At 41.1% G+C, this 23,300-nt stretch overlaps 1 protein-coding gene across 5 annotated transcripts in view; it reads left to right on the top strand.

The window, feature by feature from the left end:
• Window positions 1-23,300, top strand: part of ATP2B1 (ATPase plasma membrane Ca2+ transporting 1) — a 179,190-nt gene that overhangs the window by 44,958 nt on the left and 110,932 nt on the right. For all 5 annotated transcript variants that reach the window (XM_073651644.1, XM_073651643.1, XM_073651646.1 and 2 more), the window contains exon 2: window positions 9,595-10,028. In XM_073651644.1, coding sequence (XP_073507745.1) covers window positions 9,830-10,028 — 199 coding nt within the window. In that variant the 5' untranslated portion in view covers window positions 9,595-9,829. The remainder of the gene's footprint in view (window positions 1-9,594; window positions 10,029-23,300) is intronic.

The following is a 23,300-nucleotide window of genomic DNA, read 5'->3' as shown; positions in this document are numbered from 1 at the left end:
CATTAATAGAAATAAACACTTGAAATCACTGTTTATAATGACTTTATGTAATGAGTTTCACTTCTTGTATTGAAGAACTGAAATAAATGTAAATTTTGGATATTCTAATTTTGTGAGAAGCACCTGTAGTTGATGGGCGGTATGAATCACGAAGGTGGTTTGTCCTGGAGTAATTCTCTAGTGCACGTAGTTCTAAGAGGCTTGTTTTGTACATCTGGGCCATGTTTACGGGCAGCCGGAGAGATGGGCAGGTCTGAATGCCAGAATACACCACCCCTGGGTGTGGTTCACAGTGTAAAATGGAGTCTGTTTGACACATGGTTCTGTGTGTGAAGGTTCCTGTGTGATGTCTTCAGACTGAGCCGGTATACTGGATGCTATCCAGCCTGTGTGTCCTGGACTGTCTCTAAAGTGACTTTGTTGCAATTGTTTACTTTGTTTTGCCTGTACTGAAAGGCTTTTTATTTTCCTTTTGCTTGTGGCATGGTTTATGAAGCACCAATAAACCAGCCTGGATATTTAAATGGAAATGGCTCCTGTGTTACCTCACCACGCACCCAAGTGAGTAGCATTCCCACAGTGCATTTACACAGGCTGATTCTTGTGAACGAGAGTACCTAGGAACGCTCATTTCCTGAGAACGGCCAGTGTATAAAGGCTGCCAATCACTCAACAAACAAGCTTACTTAAAAATCCTGTGTAAACTGAACAATGACAGTCTGTGTGCACATCGGCAGAATAGTTGACATGTCTAAACAGGTAATCATGACCCCCAATTGGCAAATATGTAGCCTATTGGTAAAAAAAAACAAAAAAAAAAAAAAAAAAAAAACAGCTTTATGGTATGGAGCTCTACTTCTTCCATATGTAGGCAATTCATGCCATGTTGTATACTTAAATTAGCTAGCAGCACTGTTTCTAATTGGGAAGTTCCACTCTTATAAGTGCTGTGCAGGGGTGTCATATTGTGTACATGCAAATATTTATGGCTCAGTAGTTGGGGGTGGGGTGGGTGGGGGTGGTGTGCTGTAAAAGCATGGTGCTGGGACTTCATAGAGACTTTTTGTAGTACATAATGAATTGGTAGCAGCAAAGTAGAAATTCCAGAACTGACCAGAGTTAAAATCGGTCTAGAAACTATAAATACTGTTGGAGTTCTCCAATGTCCATTGGTAGTCAGGTTACAAAGAAAAGTCTGCATCTAGTGGAATGTGCCCCACCTCCACCTAGTGAATAGCTTTCCTGTCAATGTTGCAAGCTGATAATTCCTATCAAGGATATTTAAAAAGTGCAGTTTTTTTTTTCCTTCTGGTATACACATGACTTATTATAGCCACTCCTTTTTTACGTTTTGGTCCCACCAAGTCTAGTGTCTTGGGAGGTTAGTTGTATATTATGAAAATGTGGTCACTTTTTGTGTCTGTTGTTCTCGGTCGCTTTAAAATACTACTTGGGTGTTTTCGACACAACTTTTATTAGTTGTGTCTAAGGATCTGAGCTTTCTAGTATAACTTTGACATCTAATTGTTCAGTTTTTATAATACTGAACATATATATATATATATATATATATATATATATATATATATATATATATATATATATATATATATATATATAATATAATATAATATAATATAATATAATGTGTGTGTGTGTGCGCTTTGTTCTTGTGATTGGTAGGGGCCTTTAGCTCTGGTGCCCCTGGAGCTGCTGTCAACACACCAGGCCCCATGTTGCTAGTACTACTATGAGCTGCCCTGTGTGGCCTAAAGATGCTACATTGGCCTGTAGCGTCTTCAGACTTCTCTCCGATCAAGCGCACCTGAGACGTCATTGTTCGGCAATTGCAAGGGGACCTGCCAGCAGCAGATCTTGATGATTTGTGTGCCTAAGAACCATTCATACACCGCTTGGCTTGCTATTAATAAGGTTATCTGTGCATACTCAATACTGAATAAATCAATTTTTTTTTATTTGAAAATTTTATTTTCATTTTTCTTATCAATTGCATATCATTAACACTGCTAATTCCACGACTTTCTTCTTGGTTTTTCAATTTAAATTTTGTACTGCACACTCTCTATTGGGAGATTGACCATTGCTTTTTGGGAATACAACTTTTATCATACTGTTGTGGACATATGAAATCTGAGAAAATTCAGAATTTTTAAAATAAAGTGTTTTGTTTGACATTCTGCACAAAATTTAGGTGGCATAGATAGTATTAATTTTTGCCGTGTTCTGTAACTTCATACTACATGGGTTTGTCAGGCCTCAGATGAACTAATTAGATTAAGCTAGAAGCTTTCCTTAGATAATCATTTAGGGAGCCATTTCTTATGCTGAAGCTCACTGCTGATAATGTGCAGTTGAAGGTCAAATGCTTAGCAGAGAATAGCAGCAGCAGCGGCTTAATCTCAGTCAGGCAGTGGTTTAAAATTACTTAACGATTGGCTTTTGAAATATCTATGGGAATCGCAGGCTTTTTGTGCGGCTGTGATGCCGAGTTCTCAATATGCAGCGTACATAGTATTACCAGGATCAAATGGCCACTGGCTTCCTGTGCAGCACATACTATAATGTTTTCCGTCTCATTCATTGCCGGCCACTGGTGTTTGTCATCTGCATCCCAAAATAGTTGCACTTAAATTAGACACATTTAGATTGGTTTGTCACTGAAAGCGAACATACTTCATCAATCAGGTCTAAGTGCTGTCTAAGAAACAAATGCTTGTCCAGGTGGGATTTAAAGTCCAAGCTATTTCCCTATTATTAAAAATGCTTTAGCCCTCACTCAAACATCTTTTTTTTAACATGTTCTATCACTGTTTTTCACTGATAGACTATAGTGGACACAGGTTCTATGGGTCTGTGTTTTTGTTTTTTTTGCGGTCTGTGTATTTGCAAACAAATCACAACAACAAAGATGGGTATCTCTAGCTCTGGAGTTTGAGAAAACCATATTTTAAAAATCCAGCTGTGGATCATAGAGACCAGACTAGTCTGGCACTGCCCCTGACTAGACTTAGAGTGCTGCTTTAAGTGATTGACTTGTCTCTTCCATAGCAAAAGATCTGTCAGTCACCTCTAGCAGTGCTGAGAAGATCCAATGCCTGTTTCCCTTTTAACATTCCCATTTGTGCACATTCACCAGCCATAGGCCAAGAGTGTCCTTTTGGCCTTCACCTAGCATATCTCTGCAAAACATTAAACTGTATTGGAAGTCCTAGTAGTACATATCTTTAAAATGGTCCATATGGTAAATGGAAGTCCATGTATTCATCCAGAGTGTAGCCATTGTCAGACATGTATCCCCTGAGCGTATGCATCTGACAGTAGCCATAAAAAGCAGTGTCCCTAGCTTCATTCCTCCCAAATGTATTTTTAGTTTGTTTACTAATAGTTGCCATTCTCATTCAATCAATGTGCACCATAATCTGTGGGCTTCTATTTCTTGTAAGCTTCAGGAAAATAGCATTTAAGGCTAAGTGCCCACGATGCAGAAATGCTGCTGATTTTTTCTGCATCTCCCTGGCAGGAAAAACGCATGCGGATTTTACATGCTTTTTTTCCTGCCAGGTAGAAGCGTCTTTGCATGCATTTTCGCATGCGGGTTATCAAGCGCTTTTCCAAGCAATTTTAGCATCACTTGGAAAAGTGCTTGACAACTTGGTCACACTATATAAATCCATGCAACGGCATGGATTTATATAGTGACCAAGTTAATAGTTAAAAAAAGAATAAAAATAGTAAAAAATGAATTAAAATAAAAAAACATTATACTCACCTTCTGATGGGCCGCGGTCTTCTCTCCGGTGCGTCCTGGCTCCCCGATGGCTCGCGATGGTGTAAAGGGACCTTCCATAATGTCATTTAGTCATGTGACTGTAACATGACTAAATGACGTCATGTAAGGTCCTTTTACACAATTGCGAGCCATCGGGGAGCCAGGACGGCACCGTACAGAAGAGCGGGGGCCATCAGAAGGTAAGTATAATGTATATTTTTTATTTTAAATTCTTTTTTTAAACAGGTACTATGGTACCCAGGTCTGGAGTAGAGTCTCCTCTTCTCCAGACCCAGTTACCATCCGCACATTGATTCGCTTAATATCCACATGTGCACATGTAGTCATGCTTATATTATGCGATTCAATGGCGGCAATCACGCTGCTTTTCCACAAAATTAATGGACATGCTGCGTATTTTTCCGCAATGATAATTCGCAGCGGAAATTTCCGCAGCATGTGCACCGCACATGCGGATTATCATTGGGGACCATGGGGCGCGTATAACCAAGTGTTTTCGCTGCAGAAATTCCGCAGCAAAAAATGCTTGAAAAACGCGTAGTGGGCATGCAGTCTAACTTTACTTGCAGCCCTTGTAGAAGAGAGTGGGACAGTTTTTTTTTCTTGCCATTTTCGAGCTTTAAGTATTTTTTTTTTTTTTTTTTGGAAAAATTCTATGAAATCTACATAAACACATTCAGGCTGAGTGCCCACGTAGCGTTTTTCAAGCGTTTATGCTGCGGAATTTCCGCAGCATAAACGCTTGTGAAACGCTAGGTAATCCGCACCCCATGGTCCCCAAGGGGATTCCGCATGTTCTATGCACATGCTGCGGATTTTTCCGCAGCGTTTATGCTACGTACAAAAATCCGCAGCATGTCATTTAATTTTGCGGAAGCGCAGCGGAACTCCCGCCATTGACTTGCATTGAGACGCATAGAAACCGCGACTGTACATTTTTACAAGCGGCTTCTATGCGTCTCTATGTGCGGATGGTACCCAGTTCTGGAGGAGAGGAGACTCTCATCCAGACCTGGGTACCATTGTACCTGTAAAAAAAGAATAAAATAACAAATAAAGTTTATACTCACCTGTCCGGCGTCTTCTCTCTGAATGCCAGCAGCGCTGAAGGACCTTCGGTGACTTCACAGTCATGTGACCGCAGGCCCTTCACCGCTCTGTGTCGCGATATGCCGGCAGCCGGGAACCAGCCAGGAAGCAGCGCTGCAGCCACGCCGGGGCCTCGGGGGTGAGTATAGCTTTATTTGTTTTCATTTTTACGGTTCACACTGTATAAATCCATGCTGTTTGCATGGATTTATACAGTGTGACCTAGTTGTCAAGCACTTTCCAAGTGATTCTATCGCCTGGAAAGCGCTTGTCAATCTGAATGCGGAAACGCATGTGAACCCGCATGTGGATCCGCATGTATTCTGCAGGAAAAACGCATGTACAATCTGCATGCGTTTTTTTCTGCCAGGGAGATGCAGAAATGCTGCAGAAATTTTCTGCTTCATTTCTGCATCGTGGGCACATAGCCTCAAAAGCGGAATTGGGCTGACTTCTTGCTCCTGTAGCAAATATTAAGATTAACAGGGGTAATGACCAAACTTATTTGACATATGCAAGAATTGTACTAATTAGTTGACATGGGAGCTAGAAAGGGTGCTTTCCCCAGATTTTTTAGTATAGATTAAAAGAATCCTAGAGGGACTCTGAGCAAGTAAAATGGTGAAGATAAAATTGAGAGCAGTGATAGGGTGGGGGGGAAGGTGTAGTTAAAGAGCAATATCCAAAAATGAGTCCAGCTAGAAAACTTTGTCTTCCCGAATAATATGGGAAGGACTGAAATTTCTGCCGGTTAATACCAACTGTTAAAAATAAATAATGTCATGTGAGTTAGTGATAAAATGTGAGTTCAGCAATCCACTTCACTGTCCATTTTAGAGAACTAAATTAAAGGAGGGTAGCTCTTTTTTCCAAAAAAATTGAGACATGTGCTGCTACCGCTGAAACTAAAGGTTTAAAAATGGAGAGTTTATAAACTAAGATGGATAACTCGAGGTGGTGAAGGAGGAACAGAGCCGACCCCAAATCCATCATTAGGTCCTAACCATACGGGACAGTCATAAGGGGGCCAGAGAGATGCATATTGAAAAGTTTAGGAACCAATTAACACCTAAGATCACAGTATAAATATTTAGCATAACAAGGTCATTGTCCAAGGAACTCACAATTACTGCTTATGCTTCTAGCTGGCTTTCCTATGAGAGATGAGCTGGGGGGAGATCTGAGCCATATGGCAAGCATGCTGTAACTTCTGAGCTTGGGTAATAACCTTCTGCAGCATCATCTTCAAAGCTCTGGTTCAGTCGTAGGGGCGGTGGTCAGTCAATCAGAAGGCCATTAGATGAGTGCGTCGGCTCTATGGCAAGAAAGTCGAAGAAGCTGGCTAGATCAGCATGGCGTTTCCATGGGAAGGAGGCTCCGTCTTTACATACTATCAGATGGAAGAGATGACCCTATATGTAGGTCGCATCGGTTTCATAGACCTTCGCGAGGAAAGGTTGCAGCAAGTGACGCATCCGAGTGCGGTTGGAGACCTTTAGAAATACTATAATCTTTACACCTTCCCAGATAGTAGGGCTGAGAGACCAAGCCCTCCACAGGATGGCGTACTTTTCAGTATAACGGTCCTGCGTAGTGCATCCATTGGGTTGTTTGGATTCATCGGCCTCAGTCTAGCTATCCAATGTATCTTGTCAGTAGTATGAGAGCACTCATGATCGTTGTGTTATTTAATGAATACAGTAGTCACTATTGCTCTGTGATCTGTTTCAGATCTTCCTAGTCTGCATGTTTGGGGATACCTTTTATTTGGACATTGTTTCTACGGCCTCTGTTTTCTTGGTCATTTCAGCAGGAATACATTACGTACCTGCTCTGTTTCTCTTTCGAAGGGCTGACTCAATCCGTAAGAGAGCTTGTGGTACCTTCTGTGGAGGTTGTTCTGGAAAAAATACACTCTTTTCATTCGGACTGAGTAGAGCCCGTTGATGATTGACTTCTATCTTCAGGATTAGCGTGCTGATACCTGATTTGGCTGCCAGAGCCTGTATTAGTTCCTATAGGAGCTGTAATTTTGAATGCACCATAGGGCACACTACACCTCAGGGTTGTTGTTCCATAGTGGGCTCTCACTGTGAGGGCTCAGCCCTTAAAATATTCAAAATTGAGACTGACAAGTCCGTGAAAGTGGTGACGGATGGGATTGCCTGTAGAGAAACTGTCAGCATTGCAGGTGGTGCTTTGATTTCTTGGACGTTCTGCATTTACTGCTCAGCGCAGACTGTATCCGGTACTGTGATGGAGAGAGATCTACCTATGTTGGCTCAGTTATCACAACAGCATGAATGTGGTAAGGAGAGCAGGATGTTCCTGTTCTTCTTCCGGACATCACCGGATGTCTATAGGCAGGGACTTTTTAGTGTAAAGTGGATGGGACAGCAGAGCTCTGAAGACCTACAGTTTCACTGTAGCATAGCTAAGCCACACCCCGACAGTGCAGTTTGCACGCACTTAGGACCCTGCTATTTTACTAGTTTAAGCGGTCATCATGTGACTGCAAGTACAGTGGCTTGCAAAAGTATTCACCCACTTGGCTTTTTACCTATTTTGTCACATTACAACCTGTGTTTTAAAGGGGTTGTCCACTACTTTTACATTGATGCCCTATCCGTAGGATAGGGCATCAATGTACGATCAGCTGGGGTCCCGCACGCGGCACCCCCGCCAATGAGCTGTTATCGGTGCCGCCGGCCGGAAGTGCTCACCTGCGGGGCTCCGCCATCAAGTTGTAGTGGTCGCCGTGGTGTACTGCAGATCCGCCTCCCATTCAGTATAAGGGGAAATGTGTAAATGTCTTGGAGTGGCCTAGTCAAAGTCCAGGCCTTAATCCAATTGAGAATCTGTGGTCAGACTTGAAGATTGCTGTTCACCCGAGGAAACCATCTAACTTGAAGGAACTGGAGCAGTTTTGCCTTGAGGAATGGGCAAAAATCCTAGTAGCAAGATGTGGAAAGCTCTTAGAGACTTATCCAAAGTAACTTGTAGCTGTAATTGCCGCAAAAGTAGGCTCTACAAAGTACTGACTTTAGGGGGGTGAATAGTTATGCACACTGAAGTTTTCAGTTATTTTGTCCTTTATTTATTTCACAATTGAAAGAAAACCAAATGTTCACAGTTGTAGGCATGTTCTTTACATGAAGATGCAAATCCTCAAAAATCAAAGCTGTGAAATTCCAGGTTGTGAGGAAGCAAACCAAGAAAAATGCCAAGAGAGGGGGTACTTTCGCAAGCCATTGTATGTGATTTGCTGACTTGTTTCTCATCGGCTTTTCTCACTAGGACATTGAGAGATTTAGGAAAAGTTACTAGTCTGCATGTGAGGATTCACCTTTTTTTTTGTCTCAATGCATGTTAATTTAAGTGACTTTATAAATCAGTCTTATTTAATCTGCAACTCCTAAAGAAATGTCTCCATGGTAACATACTTCAAACAAAAAGTGTAGTATTTTCTTATATACATCCCTACTGCTTAGAAATCTACCAAGTATATGATAGAAAGACGATGGCACAGATGGAAGGCATAGAGCTGCAAGTAGTAGCACACTGTTGGTTTGCAGTCTGTTATTATGGAGGCACATTGATACACTAAGTACTTCACTTTTTTTCTTATGCATTGTAACAAAAAATTAAATGGGCATATGTGATAAAAAAAAATCGAAGTTAGATTTGTTTTTTCTTTCTCTGCTTTAGCCACAAAGTGGTTAGACTTTGACTGACTTGTAAACCAGACCTATGTTTAGAAGCCAGAGGTGGGGGTTGCTACATACATTTTTTTTGTTTGTTTGAAGCATTAGTTTAGCCGTGGTGTTTGTGGCAGAAAAGACTTCTTAGTTGAGCTCCACTAATATTCAGTCATGTGATGTGTGTGGTAATATGGCTTCTATCATTACACTTGCATTGAAGTAAATCCACTTTGTGCAATGCCCCAGTTTAGCAAAGCTTTTACGCTTTAGGCAATTTCAGGTTTGAAGTTTCTCTGCCAAAATGGGTGGAGCTGGGACAAGGCATGTCTACTCGTGCCTGTTGGATTCTGCAAAAGTGGTGGCGTTATTTATGCCAGGAATGCTACTCCAGTCACTGACTGGAGTAGCATTTCTGGCAAGGTGCAACAGAGGTGAGGAGATGCGCCAATGTCATTAAGTGGCGTACTCCTCTTAATTTGGCTCTTTATACTCCAGCAAACCATTCAATAATACTAATGCATGAAACACCTTAATGAATCAGCACCAAAGTTTTGTTCAGACTCCGAAAGCATTTGGGCTCTGTTTGCTCCATTCTTGATGCGGAGGCATGCTGGAGTCAGAGGCGCCTGATTCAGTAAGATGTGCGTGCCCCTTTATGAATGAAACGTGTCTTAAAAGTTGCGTGTGCCTAATGTGCACGTCGCCACAAATCTTACTCCAGTGATTGACCAATGTTTACCAATATGCAATATTAAATGCACTGCAGGATGCAACAGTTGCTCATGATAGACTTTTGCACAACATCACAAAGCATTTTACTCCAGTTTTCTGGCATAAGTGTTGATGAATCTTAGTGTTACATATGACCTGGTCTAAGTCTTCCTATGAACACCAGTATTACGGACCTAAATGTGAATTTTAATAATACACATAGCTTTCTGCTTGTGTAAGGTTGGATATATTGCACTAATTTTACCACTTTTTTTCCCTTAGTGCACTCTGGATACAGCTACATGAAATGATGCCGCAGTATACCATGGAACAGTATTCACAACATATTTGTGGAAGTCCCCTTTGAGTTATTTTTGATCATCCCTTTAACATGAACTTGGCATAGATTTATTACCAAGGATTGTTTCATCGGTGTGGCAGAAGACATTAGCACCCTGCTGGATTTCCTGAATCCATCTGTTCATTTGACTACTCCAAGGGATTGTCTGTGGCAAAAATGGCAAATAATTCAGTTGCATATAGTGGAGTAAAAAACTCCATAAATGAAGCAAATCATGGTGGTGACTTTGGGATCACGATTGAAGAGCTTCGGGCTCTTATGGAATTGAGATCAACTGATGCATTACAGAAAATACAAGATTGCTATGGAGATGTCTACGGTATTTGTAGTAGATTGAAAACTTCCCCCCATGAAGGTAAGAAAGATATTTCCTATTTGTAATGGTTTTTATCTGTGTTCAAGATTTGCACACCATTTCTCCAGTTCTTTTTTATGCTAATGTTTGGGCAAAGGGTGCATTCTGTGGTTTTGTTTTCTCAAATGATCTTCCTTAATGCTGAATCCTTCACCTGCAGAATGTCACACTAGTAAGAGGCCTGCCTGTCTGGCTTATGAGATATGATGAATCAATAAAATCTGTCCAGCAGTGAGAAATACTGTAACGTGTCCCCCTATATTCTCAACCATTATATATATGCCATTGCTAAATTCCGTGGATGAATCAGGAAAAATAAGCTTGCACAGTATATAATATAAGACTATAGAGAGGCTATGTATTGGAATGGCTCTGCTACCCTGTAGATTATTCAGTGTGGTGCTAAAAGCAATGACATGGGAGAAAGTGTGTTCACATTGTATTTTCAGTGATTTTTTTTTCCCCTTCATAAGTGCAGCAATCAGCCCAGTAAGTGACATATCCCCTAGAATCAGGGTCTCTGCTCCAACTGCATGCTGCTTTCAAATGGGGTAGTGCAAACCTGGTGACATTCACTTTAAGCCCATTCACTAGATTAAACATGTACTGCAATACCAGCACATAAACAAAAGTGGCTATATTTCTGGCTAAATAAAAAATAAAACAAACAGAAAAAACGTAGCCCCAATTACAAACCCATTTAGAATTGTTAACCTTCCTCCTAAACCTTAGAGGTTGTCTACTACCCTGAATCAGTTATTGTTATTGCCCTAAATGTTAACGGATAATGCCCCTAAAGATCCCCATATACCTTTTCTGCTATTTTTCATGTAGTTTTCTGCCTTTCTGCTTCACTTTCTGTCCCCTGACACCAGCATCCTCTGCTCCCTTCTGACTGCTCTTCCCATCATACCTTGTGCTGGGTTGCAAGCCAGCAGTGAGTGCAGCCCCTGTAACTCCGCTTACACATCTCGAATACCTCCCCCAGAGTCACGCACAAACTCAGCATAACGTCTTGTCCAAGACTCATTCAATGTACTAAAACAGTGCATAGAAGTAACACAAAGCTCCAGAACACCAGCCCTAGAGATAGATTATCCCCTACTCCCCCCTGGCTAATCGTGATCTACTGTAATAGGATGGATGGGGGAGAGTGAGATGAGTGTGTGTATATTAGAGAGCATATAGCATCATGTACATACATTTGCAAATATATATTATATTACACATGTATTCAGACAAAGCTCTGGAGGGAGAGCGGTGTTTGCAGCAGCATTTAGTGTGAGCTCTGCTGGATAGAGCCACCCACACGGCAAGCCTCGATCACCCGCCGTCTTCCAGAGCCAAGAACGCGGGGTCAGCTTGACATGACCTCACAGGAAGCCAGGAGATTCTCCACCAGAGATCATGTGACCAGGAGAGCAGCTGAGATTACGCAGGATTTGGGAAAGCAATATTTAAGTAAAGTGCTTATCTATGGTAGTTGGCTCACGTGAAAGGGACACGTAAAGTAGTGACCAACTCCTTTAAGTGATTCTGCTCCTGTTCTCATTCCTTTTAGGGGCGAAGAGGGCACGCACATTCAGTGTTTGGAAACATTTTGTAGAAATGCATGCTAGAATTGAATAAATCTAAACGGTCATATATTAGCTGGAAGCACAAAACACAGCAAACCTTCAAAGAATACTTCCATGCAAAAACTCATTTAAATAGTTAATCTTTATTTGTATACAAAGAAATTATAAAAACAGGTAAATAAGATATACTGCAGAATGAAAACAGCTGGTATACAAAACCTGTGTGTGTCACATGCATAGAATAAATTCAGATTAAATACCATATAAATATGTTCACTTACATGCAGAGAGACCTATATGCACAGACATTCCCCCTTAATATATACAGGTAAATATAAATAAACCAATATAAATACGACATCAGTAGAGAAAAAGCATGTATATTACTGGAAATTGTAAGGCTGTATGCACACAATGCGTTTTTTATGCGTTTCCGCAGCGTTTCTGCAGCTGCGGAAACGCATTAAAAACGCATGGTAGAAGGGCAACAATGTTCCCCAATGATAATCCGCATGTGCTGTGCACATGCTGCGGATTTTTCCGCAGCGTTTATGCTGCGCTCAAAAATCCGCAGCATGTCCAATAATTTTGCGGAAACGCGGTGTTTTCGCCGCCATTGACTTGCATTAGAACGCGCCAATTCCGCAAGACTGCATTTGTACTTGCGTTATTGGCGCGTTCTAATGTGCGGATGGTACCCGGGTGTGGAGGACAGGAGACTCTCCTCCGGACCCAGGTACCATTAAAAAGCTGTAAAAACAAGAATAAAATAAAAAATAAAGATATATTCACCTTCTGACGGCCCCTGGTCTCCTTCCCTCTGCTCGCGTGCAAGACTGAAGGACCTTCGGTGACGTCACAGTCATGTGACCACAGGCCCTTCAGCGCAGTGTCTTGCGATATCCCGGCAGCCAGGAACGAACGCGGCAGCACACGCCGGGGCATCAGAGGGTAAAGTATAGCTTTATTTTTTTATTTTTAAACCTTCTTATACGGTCACACTATATAAATCCATGCTGTTTGCATGGATTTATATAGTGTGACCTAGTTGTCAAGCACTTTCCAGGTGATGCTAAAATCGCCTGGAAAGCGCTTGTCAATCCGCATGTATTCCGCAGGAAAAACGCATGTACAATCCGCATGCGTTTTTTCTGCCAGGGAGATGCAGAAATGATGCAGAAATTTTCTGCATCGTGTGCACATACCCTAACTCCGCTATGCAGAAGATCACTTGAACATTTTGCCTAGGTATTTTAATTTGGTAAACAAAAATGCTAATGTAAGTGCAAATAAATTCTAAGGCAACCGCAAGTGCTTCTTGGTAAAGCAGATAAATATATATTCACACATGTGAGAAAGTCCACACTCTAGTTAGAGGGCTGAGAGGGCTATGTCTGGTAACTATAGTGTGGACCTCCTCACATGTGTACCTGTATATATTAAGGGGGATTGTCTGTGCATATATGTCTCTCTGCATATAAGTGAACATATTTTTATGGTATTTAAACTGAATTTATTCTATGCATATGACACACACAGGTTTTGTATACCAGCTGTTTTCATTCTGCAGTATATCTTTTTTACCTGTTTTTATAATTTCTTTGTATACAAAGATTAACTATTTAAATGAGTTTTTGTATGGAAGCATGCTAGAATTGGTCAAGAAAAGGGGTAGTCTATTCTAAGCTGCCCCCTTCATTTTAGGATCTACACAGCTACAACATGGGCTGTCAATGACTTTTACACAATAACAGTTATACTGAAGTACCTCAAAAATATATATATTTTTTTTTATTACCGGCAGACCTGCTTGAGAGAAAGTAGTTTATGTAATGTTGAAAAGGAATAGAGCAATAGATTGAGGCAGTGTGCATGCAGAGCTTGATTCCTACAGGCTTTATCATAATGAACACTTGAAGGTACTCCTAGAAACATGCTGACATTTCCTATGATTGCGGGTACATCCATCCCTAGATTGGCTGCAGTTGTTTATCTCTTTCTTGACATGTTCCCCAGTGGCTGTCATTCGCCATCTGTTCTGTGGCATCTCAAGTACAACTGTTAGAAGTTAAGGGCAGACGCTTGTACTATTGAGGGCCCTGGAATCCCATTCAGGTGAATGGATGCCTTTCACTCAACAAATTTAATGGCATGCTCTGCCTGTTCTTGGATAACATGTCATTTCCTGAGGTGATGACTTTTCACATAGATTGAGAAATAATATACTTTTTTAACACGTTTATTAGTTAAAATGGTGAATAGTAAAACAAATGTCTACATGCAGAGATTCACTGCATGACATTTGTCACTGTGACAGCAAGTGGTTACTGTTAACCTCTTCACGACAAATGACACGACAAATGACGTAAGCTTACGTCATATGCAGGCTTGCACGCTGAGCCTGCGTCGTTACCCGCACATGACTGCTGATTTAATCAGCCATATTGTGCCTCTAACAGTCCCATATGGAGTGGAACTTTGCCCGCAGCTGTTAACCTATTAAATACTGCTATTAATCTCTCACAGTGGCATTTAACACGCGTTGACAGGGGCGTGCATCATTCCAATCCCCCATCAGCACGCACATGACGTCTTTTGAAGACCCCCGTGCATGTCATTACAATCCTCCTGTTAAACCAGCTTGGGCTGGCATTCATAGATTGTGATTTTCACTATACAAGCGATCGTATGATCGCAGCTTCAAGTCCCCTAAGGGGACTATTAAGTTCAGTAAAAAGTGAAAAAAAAGTTCATATAAATATGTAAAGTAAAAAAATAGTTAAAATTTCCCTCCTTTTGCCCCATTAAAAATAAAACAAGTAAAAAAAAAAAAATTAAACACCGAGCTATACGTGTTTGATATTTGCGTACTTCTACTGACCTGGAGAATCATATTGCCAGATCAGTTTTACCATATAGTGAACATGGTAAATAAAAAAAACATTGTGTGAATTTGCACTTTTTTTTTGCAAATTTAACGCACTTGGAATTTTTTCCCCCCGTTTTCCAGTACACTATGGTAGAATGAATGGTGTTATTCAGAAGTACAACTCGTCCTGCACAAAACATGCCATCATACGGCTATATTGATGAAAAAAATAAAAAGTTATGGCTCTTGGAAGAAGGGGAGGAAAAAACGAATACAGAAAATGGACCTTTCGTGAAGGGGTTAATGCTTACTGTGAAACTTACATATGGAAGAACTGACTTTTGACCATTCACCGGCCAACAGTATTCCTGATTATGATGGCCATTAAGGGGCTGTAGGTCAATAATTTTCATAAGCATTTGTAAGAGTAGACCAGAAACTAACCCATAACACAATGGAGAGAGAAATCTTTCCATCATACTTTCTCCAGTTTGTTGTATATCCAATTTACAGTGATAAAACAGAGGCGAGTGTTGGGTGATTGAGTTGCTTTCTACCCTTTCACAGTCCAACATCAGAACATTTTGGTCTTACAACATGCGCGCCCTCTTCAGATATCAGCAGCTTGTTTCTGAGGAAGGTTTACTTGTTGTAAGACAGAACTTTCCTGATGTTGGATTGTGAAAAATTACACTACTGCATCTGTAAACCAGACTGGCGAGTTCTTTAGTCTTTTATCATTGGTTCTAGCATACAATGACTGCAAAATACTGTAAATAATACTGTTGTGTAAAAGAGGCCTTATTCTAGAGCTCCCTGTGCTATCATCCCTGGAGACCTAGAGAAAAGGACCCCATAGCTGTGTATGTTCTAAGGCTTGATATTTTCTTAACCGGCAGCGCCGGGGTGGTGCTGCTAACCTAAGTTCCCTGCCCCTAGTATGATACTTACCAGCCGCCGTCTTCATCATCTGCGCTGCACTGGTCAGTCTCCAACAGTTTGTGACCTGCTAGATCGCTCCAGTGTTTGCTGGGCGACTCCGTGTAAGTCTGAGACCCAGAATGAGGCCCTCATAGACTTGCTTTGAGAGCGGCTGACTTGCCTCTGACTTCCGGGCAGTCAGAAGTTGTGGGACTGGAGTGGCTTCTGGAACAGGTAGGTGAAGGTGACAGCTGGTAAGTAAAATGAAAAACATAGCCAGAGAAATAACAAAAAAAAAAAAAAAAAAAGTTAAAATAAAAAACTAAACAAATAAATCAATTTTAAACATTGCAAAAAGGCAATGGTATTTACCAGCCAAGGCAGAGATACTAATGCACAAACAGGATGAGGCAGACCCCCTTAATAAAGGTGAAGGTAACACTGGTGCAAAATACTGAAGAAACAACCACTCACAACCTACCAGTTCATGGAGGGGGTGATTGTCTTGCATTAGGGTGCAAGTTACCTCCACCTTTATTAAAGGGGTCTGCTGCATCCTGTTTGTGCATTTTCTGTGATCTTGGCTGGTAAATACCATTGCCTTTTAGCTATGTTAATAAGTATAATACTAGGCTCAGGGAACTATTAGTTACACCACTCCAGCGGTAAAATTAAGAAAAAACCGAGTGGTGCGTTTAACGAATTTGGTTCATCTTTGTATGTCAGTGGAAAATGAATTCCCTCTTCTCCTCAGCCAAGTTGTTGCTCTAACACAACTTTTTTTTTACTTTTTTCTTTCTTCTTCCTGCAGACTGTGACCAGAAACTCATTATGATCTCAATGAGGAAAACCTGCATTAAAAACTCTGAAAAATTGATATACTGTGCTTTGTAGAAGCACTAACCACAGGTCAAACAAAGCTTGTGTGAAGAGGAGAGAAAAAAAAGCTCCATATGAACTAAAATGTAAAAATCTCATTCGTTTTGCAGTTATTGTAGAACATTTTTTTTCTGCATCAGGATACACTTCAGATGCATCTTATGAACAAACGCGAACAATAACTTAACTCCTTAACATTCGCCGATACGCATTAAAACGGCGGCTGCTAAGGGGCCTTATTCCCTCATCCCCGTTTTAAAACCGCAATCGGGAATAAGGAAATGGTTCCCCCCAGAGTCTGAATATCTCTGGGGTCTCGGCTACCCCGGGCAGGTTTTTTTCAAAAGTTAAAAAAAACAAAACGATATTATGACTCTTGTTGAACACTAGTGCTCGCTACTTGAGTTTGCTTCGGGTACTCGGGTATGCACAGAGTATTGAGCATGTCACTCGAGCACCCGCAAGTCCCCGACCCGCATCTTTCACGGCTGTTAGGGTATGTGCACACGATGCAGAAATGAAGCAGAAAATTTCTGCATCATTTCTGCATCTCCCTGGCAGAAAAAAGGCATGCAGATTGTGCATGCGTTTTTCCTGCAGAATACATGCGGATCCACATGCAGATTCACATGCGTTTCCGCATGCAGATTGACAAGCGCTTTCCAGGCGATTTTAGCATCACCTGGAAAGTGCTTGATAACTAGGTCACACTATATAAATCCATGCAAACAGCATGGATTTATACAGTGTGAACCGAGAGAGTGTATATACTTACCTCTGATGGCCCGCGCTGTCCTGCTCACTCCGTTCTCCCGGCTGCCGGCAACTTTGAATTGAAAGACCTGCCGACGTCAGCGTCACGTGACCCGTCACATGACTCTGACGTCACCGCAGGTCCTACAACTCACTGCAAGTGCCGGGAACCAAGCGGGAGCGCTGCGCGGGCCGACAGAAGGTAAGAATACATTTATTTTTTATTTTATTCTTCTTTTTACAGCTTTTTTAATGGTACCTGGGTGTGGATGAGACTCTCCTCTCCTCCACACCCGGGTACCATCCGCACATTAGAACGCACCAATTACGCAAGTACAAATGCTGTCTTGCGGAATTGGCGCGTTCTAATGCAAGTCAATGGCGGCGAAATCGCCGCGTTTCCGCAAAATTAATTGACATGCTGCGGATTTTTGACCGCAGCGTTAACGCTGCGGAAAAATCCGCATCATGGGCACAGCACATGCAGATTTCCATTGGGGAACATTGCTGCCCTTCTACCATGCGTTTTTCATGCGTTTCCGCGGCGTTTACGCAACTGCAAAAACGCCGCGGAAACGCATGAAATACGCATCGTGTGAACACAGCCTTAGACTGCCAAAGAAAACATGCGGGGATTTGCCTGCCATACACGGGCAAACCCCCACATGTTTTGTTATTATTGGGTGTCTTTACAGCCACGAAACATGTGGGGCGATACACGGTGCATACCAGAGCACCTGATGCAAACTCAAGTAGCGAGCACTTGCGCTCAACACTAATGACAACTTATTCAATATGATGACCTAATGTTATCAAATTCTGTGTAGTGCCTTTGGGTTCAAAGTGCTCACTATACCCCTGGATGTAGTTTCCAAAATGGGGTCATTTGTGGGGAGTTTCTAATGTTTAGACATTTTGACTACATGTGGGGCATCGCTGAAAGAAAGTGGGTAATAAAATATGGGGTACATTTTTTTGGTGTTCCCTCTTGCAAAAGTAAAAGATTGGGGCAAAAGCAACATTTTTGAGGTAAAATTAAATATTTTTTTTTTCATTCCATTTTGCATTAATTCCTGTGTAGCATGTGAAGGGTTAAAACATTTCCTAACAGTCTTGAAGTATTTGAAGGGTGCGGTTTTTAAAATGGTATCACTTTTGGGGAGTTTTCAATACATGGGCCCTTCAAGGTCCATTGAAATCTGAATAGGTCCCTAAAGAAACAGGTTTTGTAAATTTGTTGAAAAAATGAGAAATTGCTGCTTAACTTTTCACCCTCCTAAAATCCTAACAAAATAAAATGATGTTTGAAAAATGTTGCAGATGTAAAGCAGACATATGGGAAATGTTATTTATTAATAATTTTGTACAGCATGACTAACTGGTATAAGAATATAAATATTGAAAGTTTAAAAAAAAAAAAAAAAAAATACATTTCTTTCAAAATTTTTGCCAAATTTCCAGTATTTTCACAAATAAACGCAAGTCATATCGAACAAATTTTACCACTATCATGAAGTACAAAATGTCATGGAAAAACAGTCTCCGAATCAGTGGGATCCATTGACACGTTCCAGAGTTATTACCACAAAAAGTGACACTGGTCAGATTTCTAAATTTGGCCTGGTCATTAAGGTCAAAATAACCTTGGTCACTAAGGGGTTAACACAACATGGGGCATAATGGGACACAGGAATATGCTATATATGTTAGGTTAAAATTTAAGGGAAACCTGTCATGTCCAGAAACTTCACCTGCAAATCTAGGTTATCCTGGAGGTAAATGGCATTAAAATCTTCCCTGACTCTTATTGGAGCATGGACTACAGGGAGAAAATACATTTCTATTCTCCCTGCAGCCGCCCGCTTAGTCATTGGGGCAGTGCAGGGAGCAGTTAGTCACTGTTCCCTGCCACTTTGCCAGCCTGCTCTGCAGTGTATGTGTATAATACAATGTGGTAGGGGGTGATTGTAGTGCGCTGACTATCTGCCCTTGCACCGTCCCAATGACAGAGCGGCGGTGCAGGTGTCTGCTAGTCACCGCTCACTATAGTGTGCGCACACGTGAGGGGAGGATAAACCTTCATTTTCTCCTTGTAACTGCTCTTCCAGTAAGGCAGGCCTGATTTTAATGCCATTTGCCGGTAGATTAACCCGATATTTGCAGGTTTATAGCGTTTCTGTACATGGCAGGTTCCCTTTAATGTGCTACAAAGTAAGGCAATAGGTAGCAAAAAAATCATAAAAAAAAATACACGTTATTAAAATGTGACGCGTTAGAATATGATGTATCAAGGGGTTAAATGTGATTCTGAGAATCTGAGGACATGCAGTTCTTCAGCTAGTATAAATGAATACAGCTAGTAATGTGCACAAACCAGCGAGACAGCTTTGACGTTGCAGTTGATTTGTCCTGCATCCTCTGGACGCTCATCTGACGGGGTTAATCTGCACGTGGAAACCCAGCCGTACTTGTCCGCCCTGTTTAACTTTTAGCAGTTGACATTTTTCTCCCAGGCTACTGACTAATAGAAATTTCCTACCATTATTGTCCTTACCACTATTTAGGTTTCACATTAAACACTGGAGCACGTTGCTGAAAATATTTGCGGATTTCCTTAGACTGTCTTATTATTCCTAGAGGCCATATAGAAGTGTCTTACATTATTGTCTGCAGTAATTGTTTGTGTTTAGAATCAAGGAAACTATTTTTAACAGTCTTTGTCCGAACTGAAGGCTATTGAAAAACACACCGTCCACATTCCTAGCGTTTTGCCGAAAAAAAGAGAACGGAGGCATGCCCCATTCACCAGCCTTCTGCATGGACAGGAAGGAATGCCATTTAAGCAGCTAGTTGCCATGGAAACTGACCAGTCATAGAGAAACTATCTTTAGATACTGCGTTACTAAGACTGTTCATGATTTTGGTGATGTGATGATTTTCCTCCTGCATACATTTACATCTCTACTACATGTGTTAAATCCACAAAAGACACAGCTTCTACCAATCTAAACCAATGGAGATGGGGTGATATTCAGTAAAAATTAGTGTATCCTAAGACTGTGGATCAGTGTACCTTATCTCAGCCTGCAGTGCATTGAAGTACAATTTATTGCTCTATGCAAGATCAATATATTTTTCCATAGAGGCTTTGATTGAAGAGCTTAGTTAAGCATAACTGCCCCCATGACTAATACTTTCTCTTAAGTACTCATTTTTTAAAAAAAATTACCACAAATGTGAATGAAACTGCAAATGTTTTTGCAATCTTCCTCACATAAAGTTTACTTGCCTTTATATAAAGCCTAAAAGAGTGAGCATCTTTGTGCTGGAATATTTAGTGTTTGTACCACAATTAGAAGTTATCCTTGTTTCTATGAATAGATAATTTACAATCTTAATGCAACATTTTTAATGCATTGTGTATTATAGAAATGTTGCTGTGTAGGTTCTGCATTGCTATTTCCAATATTTGCTTGTTGATCTTAAGAAGGGGTTGTTGTCTGATAAGTCTGCAGTCACACTGACTGCAGATTTCTGAATCCTTATGGCGAGCGCACGACACGCTGGTGAGAGCGGACAGTCACATGCGATTTACATATTTCCGGATACATTTTCGACTAGATTCGCTCAATTCACTTGTATGTCCCACTCAAGTCAGTCACAAACCATGCCTTTTATAGACCTTTCTTTGTGCTCAGGGGCTCAGTCATACTGGAGCAGAAAAAACCTTCCTCAAATTGTTCCCACCAAGTTAAATGCATACAATTGTCCAAAATGCTTTGGATTGCTGAAGCATTATTTTAATTCACCAGTACTAAGGGCCTAGGGCGGCCCCTGAAAACCAACCCCATAGCATCATTCCTCCACCATCAAGCTTTACAGGTAGTACTAATGCAATCAGGCAGGTAACCTTCTCCTGGCATCTCCCCAGACTCATCCATTGGACAGAGATGTGTGATTCATCACTCCACAGGATGAATCCATTGGTGGTGTGCTAAACATCAGTCCATTCATCGTTGGGCTTGGTAATGTAAGTGTGCTTTCACACTGTGTATAGGAACCCATTCAGTGGCTCCCATTGGGGCTTACGTTCAAACCCCCTGCAAAATGAGATTCGAGTGTATGCTCAGACTGGGCCATAGACTATAATGATGTGGACAGAGCGAATGTGCACTCTGATGTGCTTCATTTTTGGGCTTGTTGGCCACCAGTAGGCGTATACGCCTGGAAATGATGCATGGCAGATCACATGTTTTCTTTGTTTGCACCATTATAGTCTATGGCCCCGTCGGCACATACTTCTTTAGAAACACTAGCTTCCCCATTATTTGTTTTATTTTTTCCATCACCACAGTTTTAAAAAGCAATGAAAATTTTTTGAAAAATGTTTTTGGTCTCCTATGCAGAGTTCATCATGTAGGGAGGAAGAGGAGGTAAGCTGTGACCATCACCTAATTGTATGGTGGATCCTCTGTGTTCTGCAGGATTTGAATAAGAGGTTACAACTATGTATTCATAACAGGGTAGGGAGTGTTAGTCTGAGGCTTAAAGGGGTTTTCCCACGAACAAAAGTATATTTTAATTAATAGATCTTGGAATAAGAAGTTTCATAATCGGATGTGTTTAAATAAAATGTTCCTGTGCTGAGATAATCTTATAAATGTTCTCCTGCTGTGTACTGTGTAATGGCTGTGTCTGACCGTGCAGGGACATGGTGTGATCATACCACATCTCCTGGGCAGTGGAGGAAGAAAAAGAGTATACAGACATTACAGCACAGGATCACATCTGGTTCTCTGTGAGGTAAAACATTTCACTGCCTGTTTTTAAACAATATTTTAACTCAAAGAAAGAATCAGCTGTGATCACCTGCTGTCCTGTCTGTATACTCTTTTGCTTCCCTCCCTGCCCAGGAGATGTGCTATGATCAGACCATGTTCCGGTATGGTCAGACACAACCATTACACAGTACACAGCAGGGGAACATTTATAAGATTATCTCAGCACAGGAACATTTTATTTAAACACAACCGATTATGAAACTTATTCCAAGATCTATTGATTAAAATATACTTTTGTTCGTAGGAAAACTCCTTTAAGAGGGTTGATACCTTTTCAGTAAATGTTGATCTCTGTACTCTCCTTCCCTGGGTCCACCGAAGAGTCTTCCGCTGCTACCGATGTCTAGCATTGACACGACATCAATGAATGGCAGCCAATCAAGGAGCTTAGTGACTCTGCCCGAATAGATGGGATACACTCTTCAGAGCCACAGAGGAGACTCACCAGTGGAGTGCAGCTCTGTTTGTTTCTTTGTAATAACCTGCAGCCATGGTCATTACTTTACTGAGGACAACAACCCCTTTAAGCTGTGCTCACATTTGTGTGCCTTATAGACAGGAATCTTATCAACAGTATAATTAGTTGATAGATGCTTGTGTAAGGCACTTTTAGAAGCGATGATGGTTAATGTAATAGTTTGATTACCCTGTTTACGAGGAAATACGTGCTGCTAAGGATGATTAGGATCAATGGGAACAATCCGATCTGCCAAGGAATTCAGGGTTTTCCTTGTAAAAATGGATTAACTGTGATATGTATATATGGGCTAATATTTTGAAGCTTCTCCTTTCTGCCTTCTCTTGACCATGCAGATGATGGCGCTACTCACAGTTGTCTCTTAAAGTGGAAACTTGTTTTATTAGCATTCAGGCAAAGTACACTTATGAAATATTGGGGTGTATATTACAATATTTCATAACTTTGCAATACCTGAATTATCAAATAAAAAAAGTTGCTCTTTAGATGGTTGTTCCTTTACTCTTGTATGTACTTTTATGTGGCAGATCCACCTCTGTTTGAATGAAGGAGAGTGAACCTGCAGTACTCTGCAGTGGCTACAACACAGCTGTGCTGTTCAGCTCCATAACGGCTAGCATCTGGTCAGTGGCGGCACTGAACAGCTGATCAGTGTGGGTGCTGGGTGTCTGATCCCCACTGACCTGATGTTGATGACTTATGCAAAGGATCGGTAATCAATATAAAAGTATTGAAATAACAGTTTAAGATTGAACATGTATTTTCCTTGACACGTAAAAAAGAAAAATAAATCCCAGCAAGAAAAGAAAAAGAAATTCCCCAGTAGTTCCCAAATATCACTGTCATCAGTGCTTTATACTGCTGCTGCGTCGCCATGCTTTTACACTGTAGTTCTATACGCTCAGATATGTTGGCACATACAGTGCTGGCCAAAAGTATTGGCACCCCTGCAAT

Source organism: Phyllobates terribilis, unplaced genomic scaffold, assembly GCF_046119375.1.
Source record: "Phyllobates terribilis strain yellow unplaced genomic scaffold, ASM4611937v1 Scaffold_11__3_contigs__length_659146591, whole genome shotgun sequence".
Classification (NCBI taxonomy): Eukaryota; Metazoa; Chordata; class Amphibia; order Anura; family Dendrobatidae; genus Phyllobates; species Phyllobates terribilis.
The sequence above is the reverse complement of the archived record's forward strand: the minus strand, read 5'-3'. Positions and strand labels throughout refer to the sequence as shown.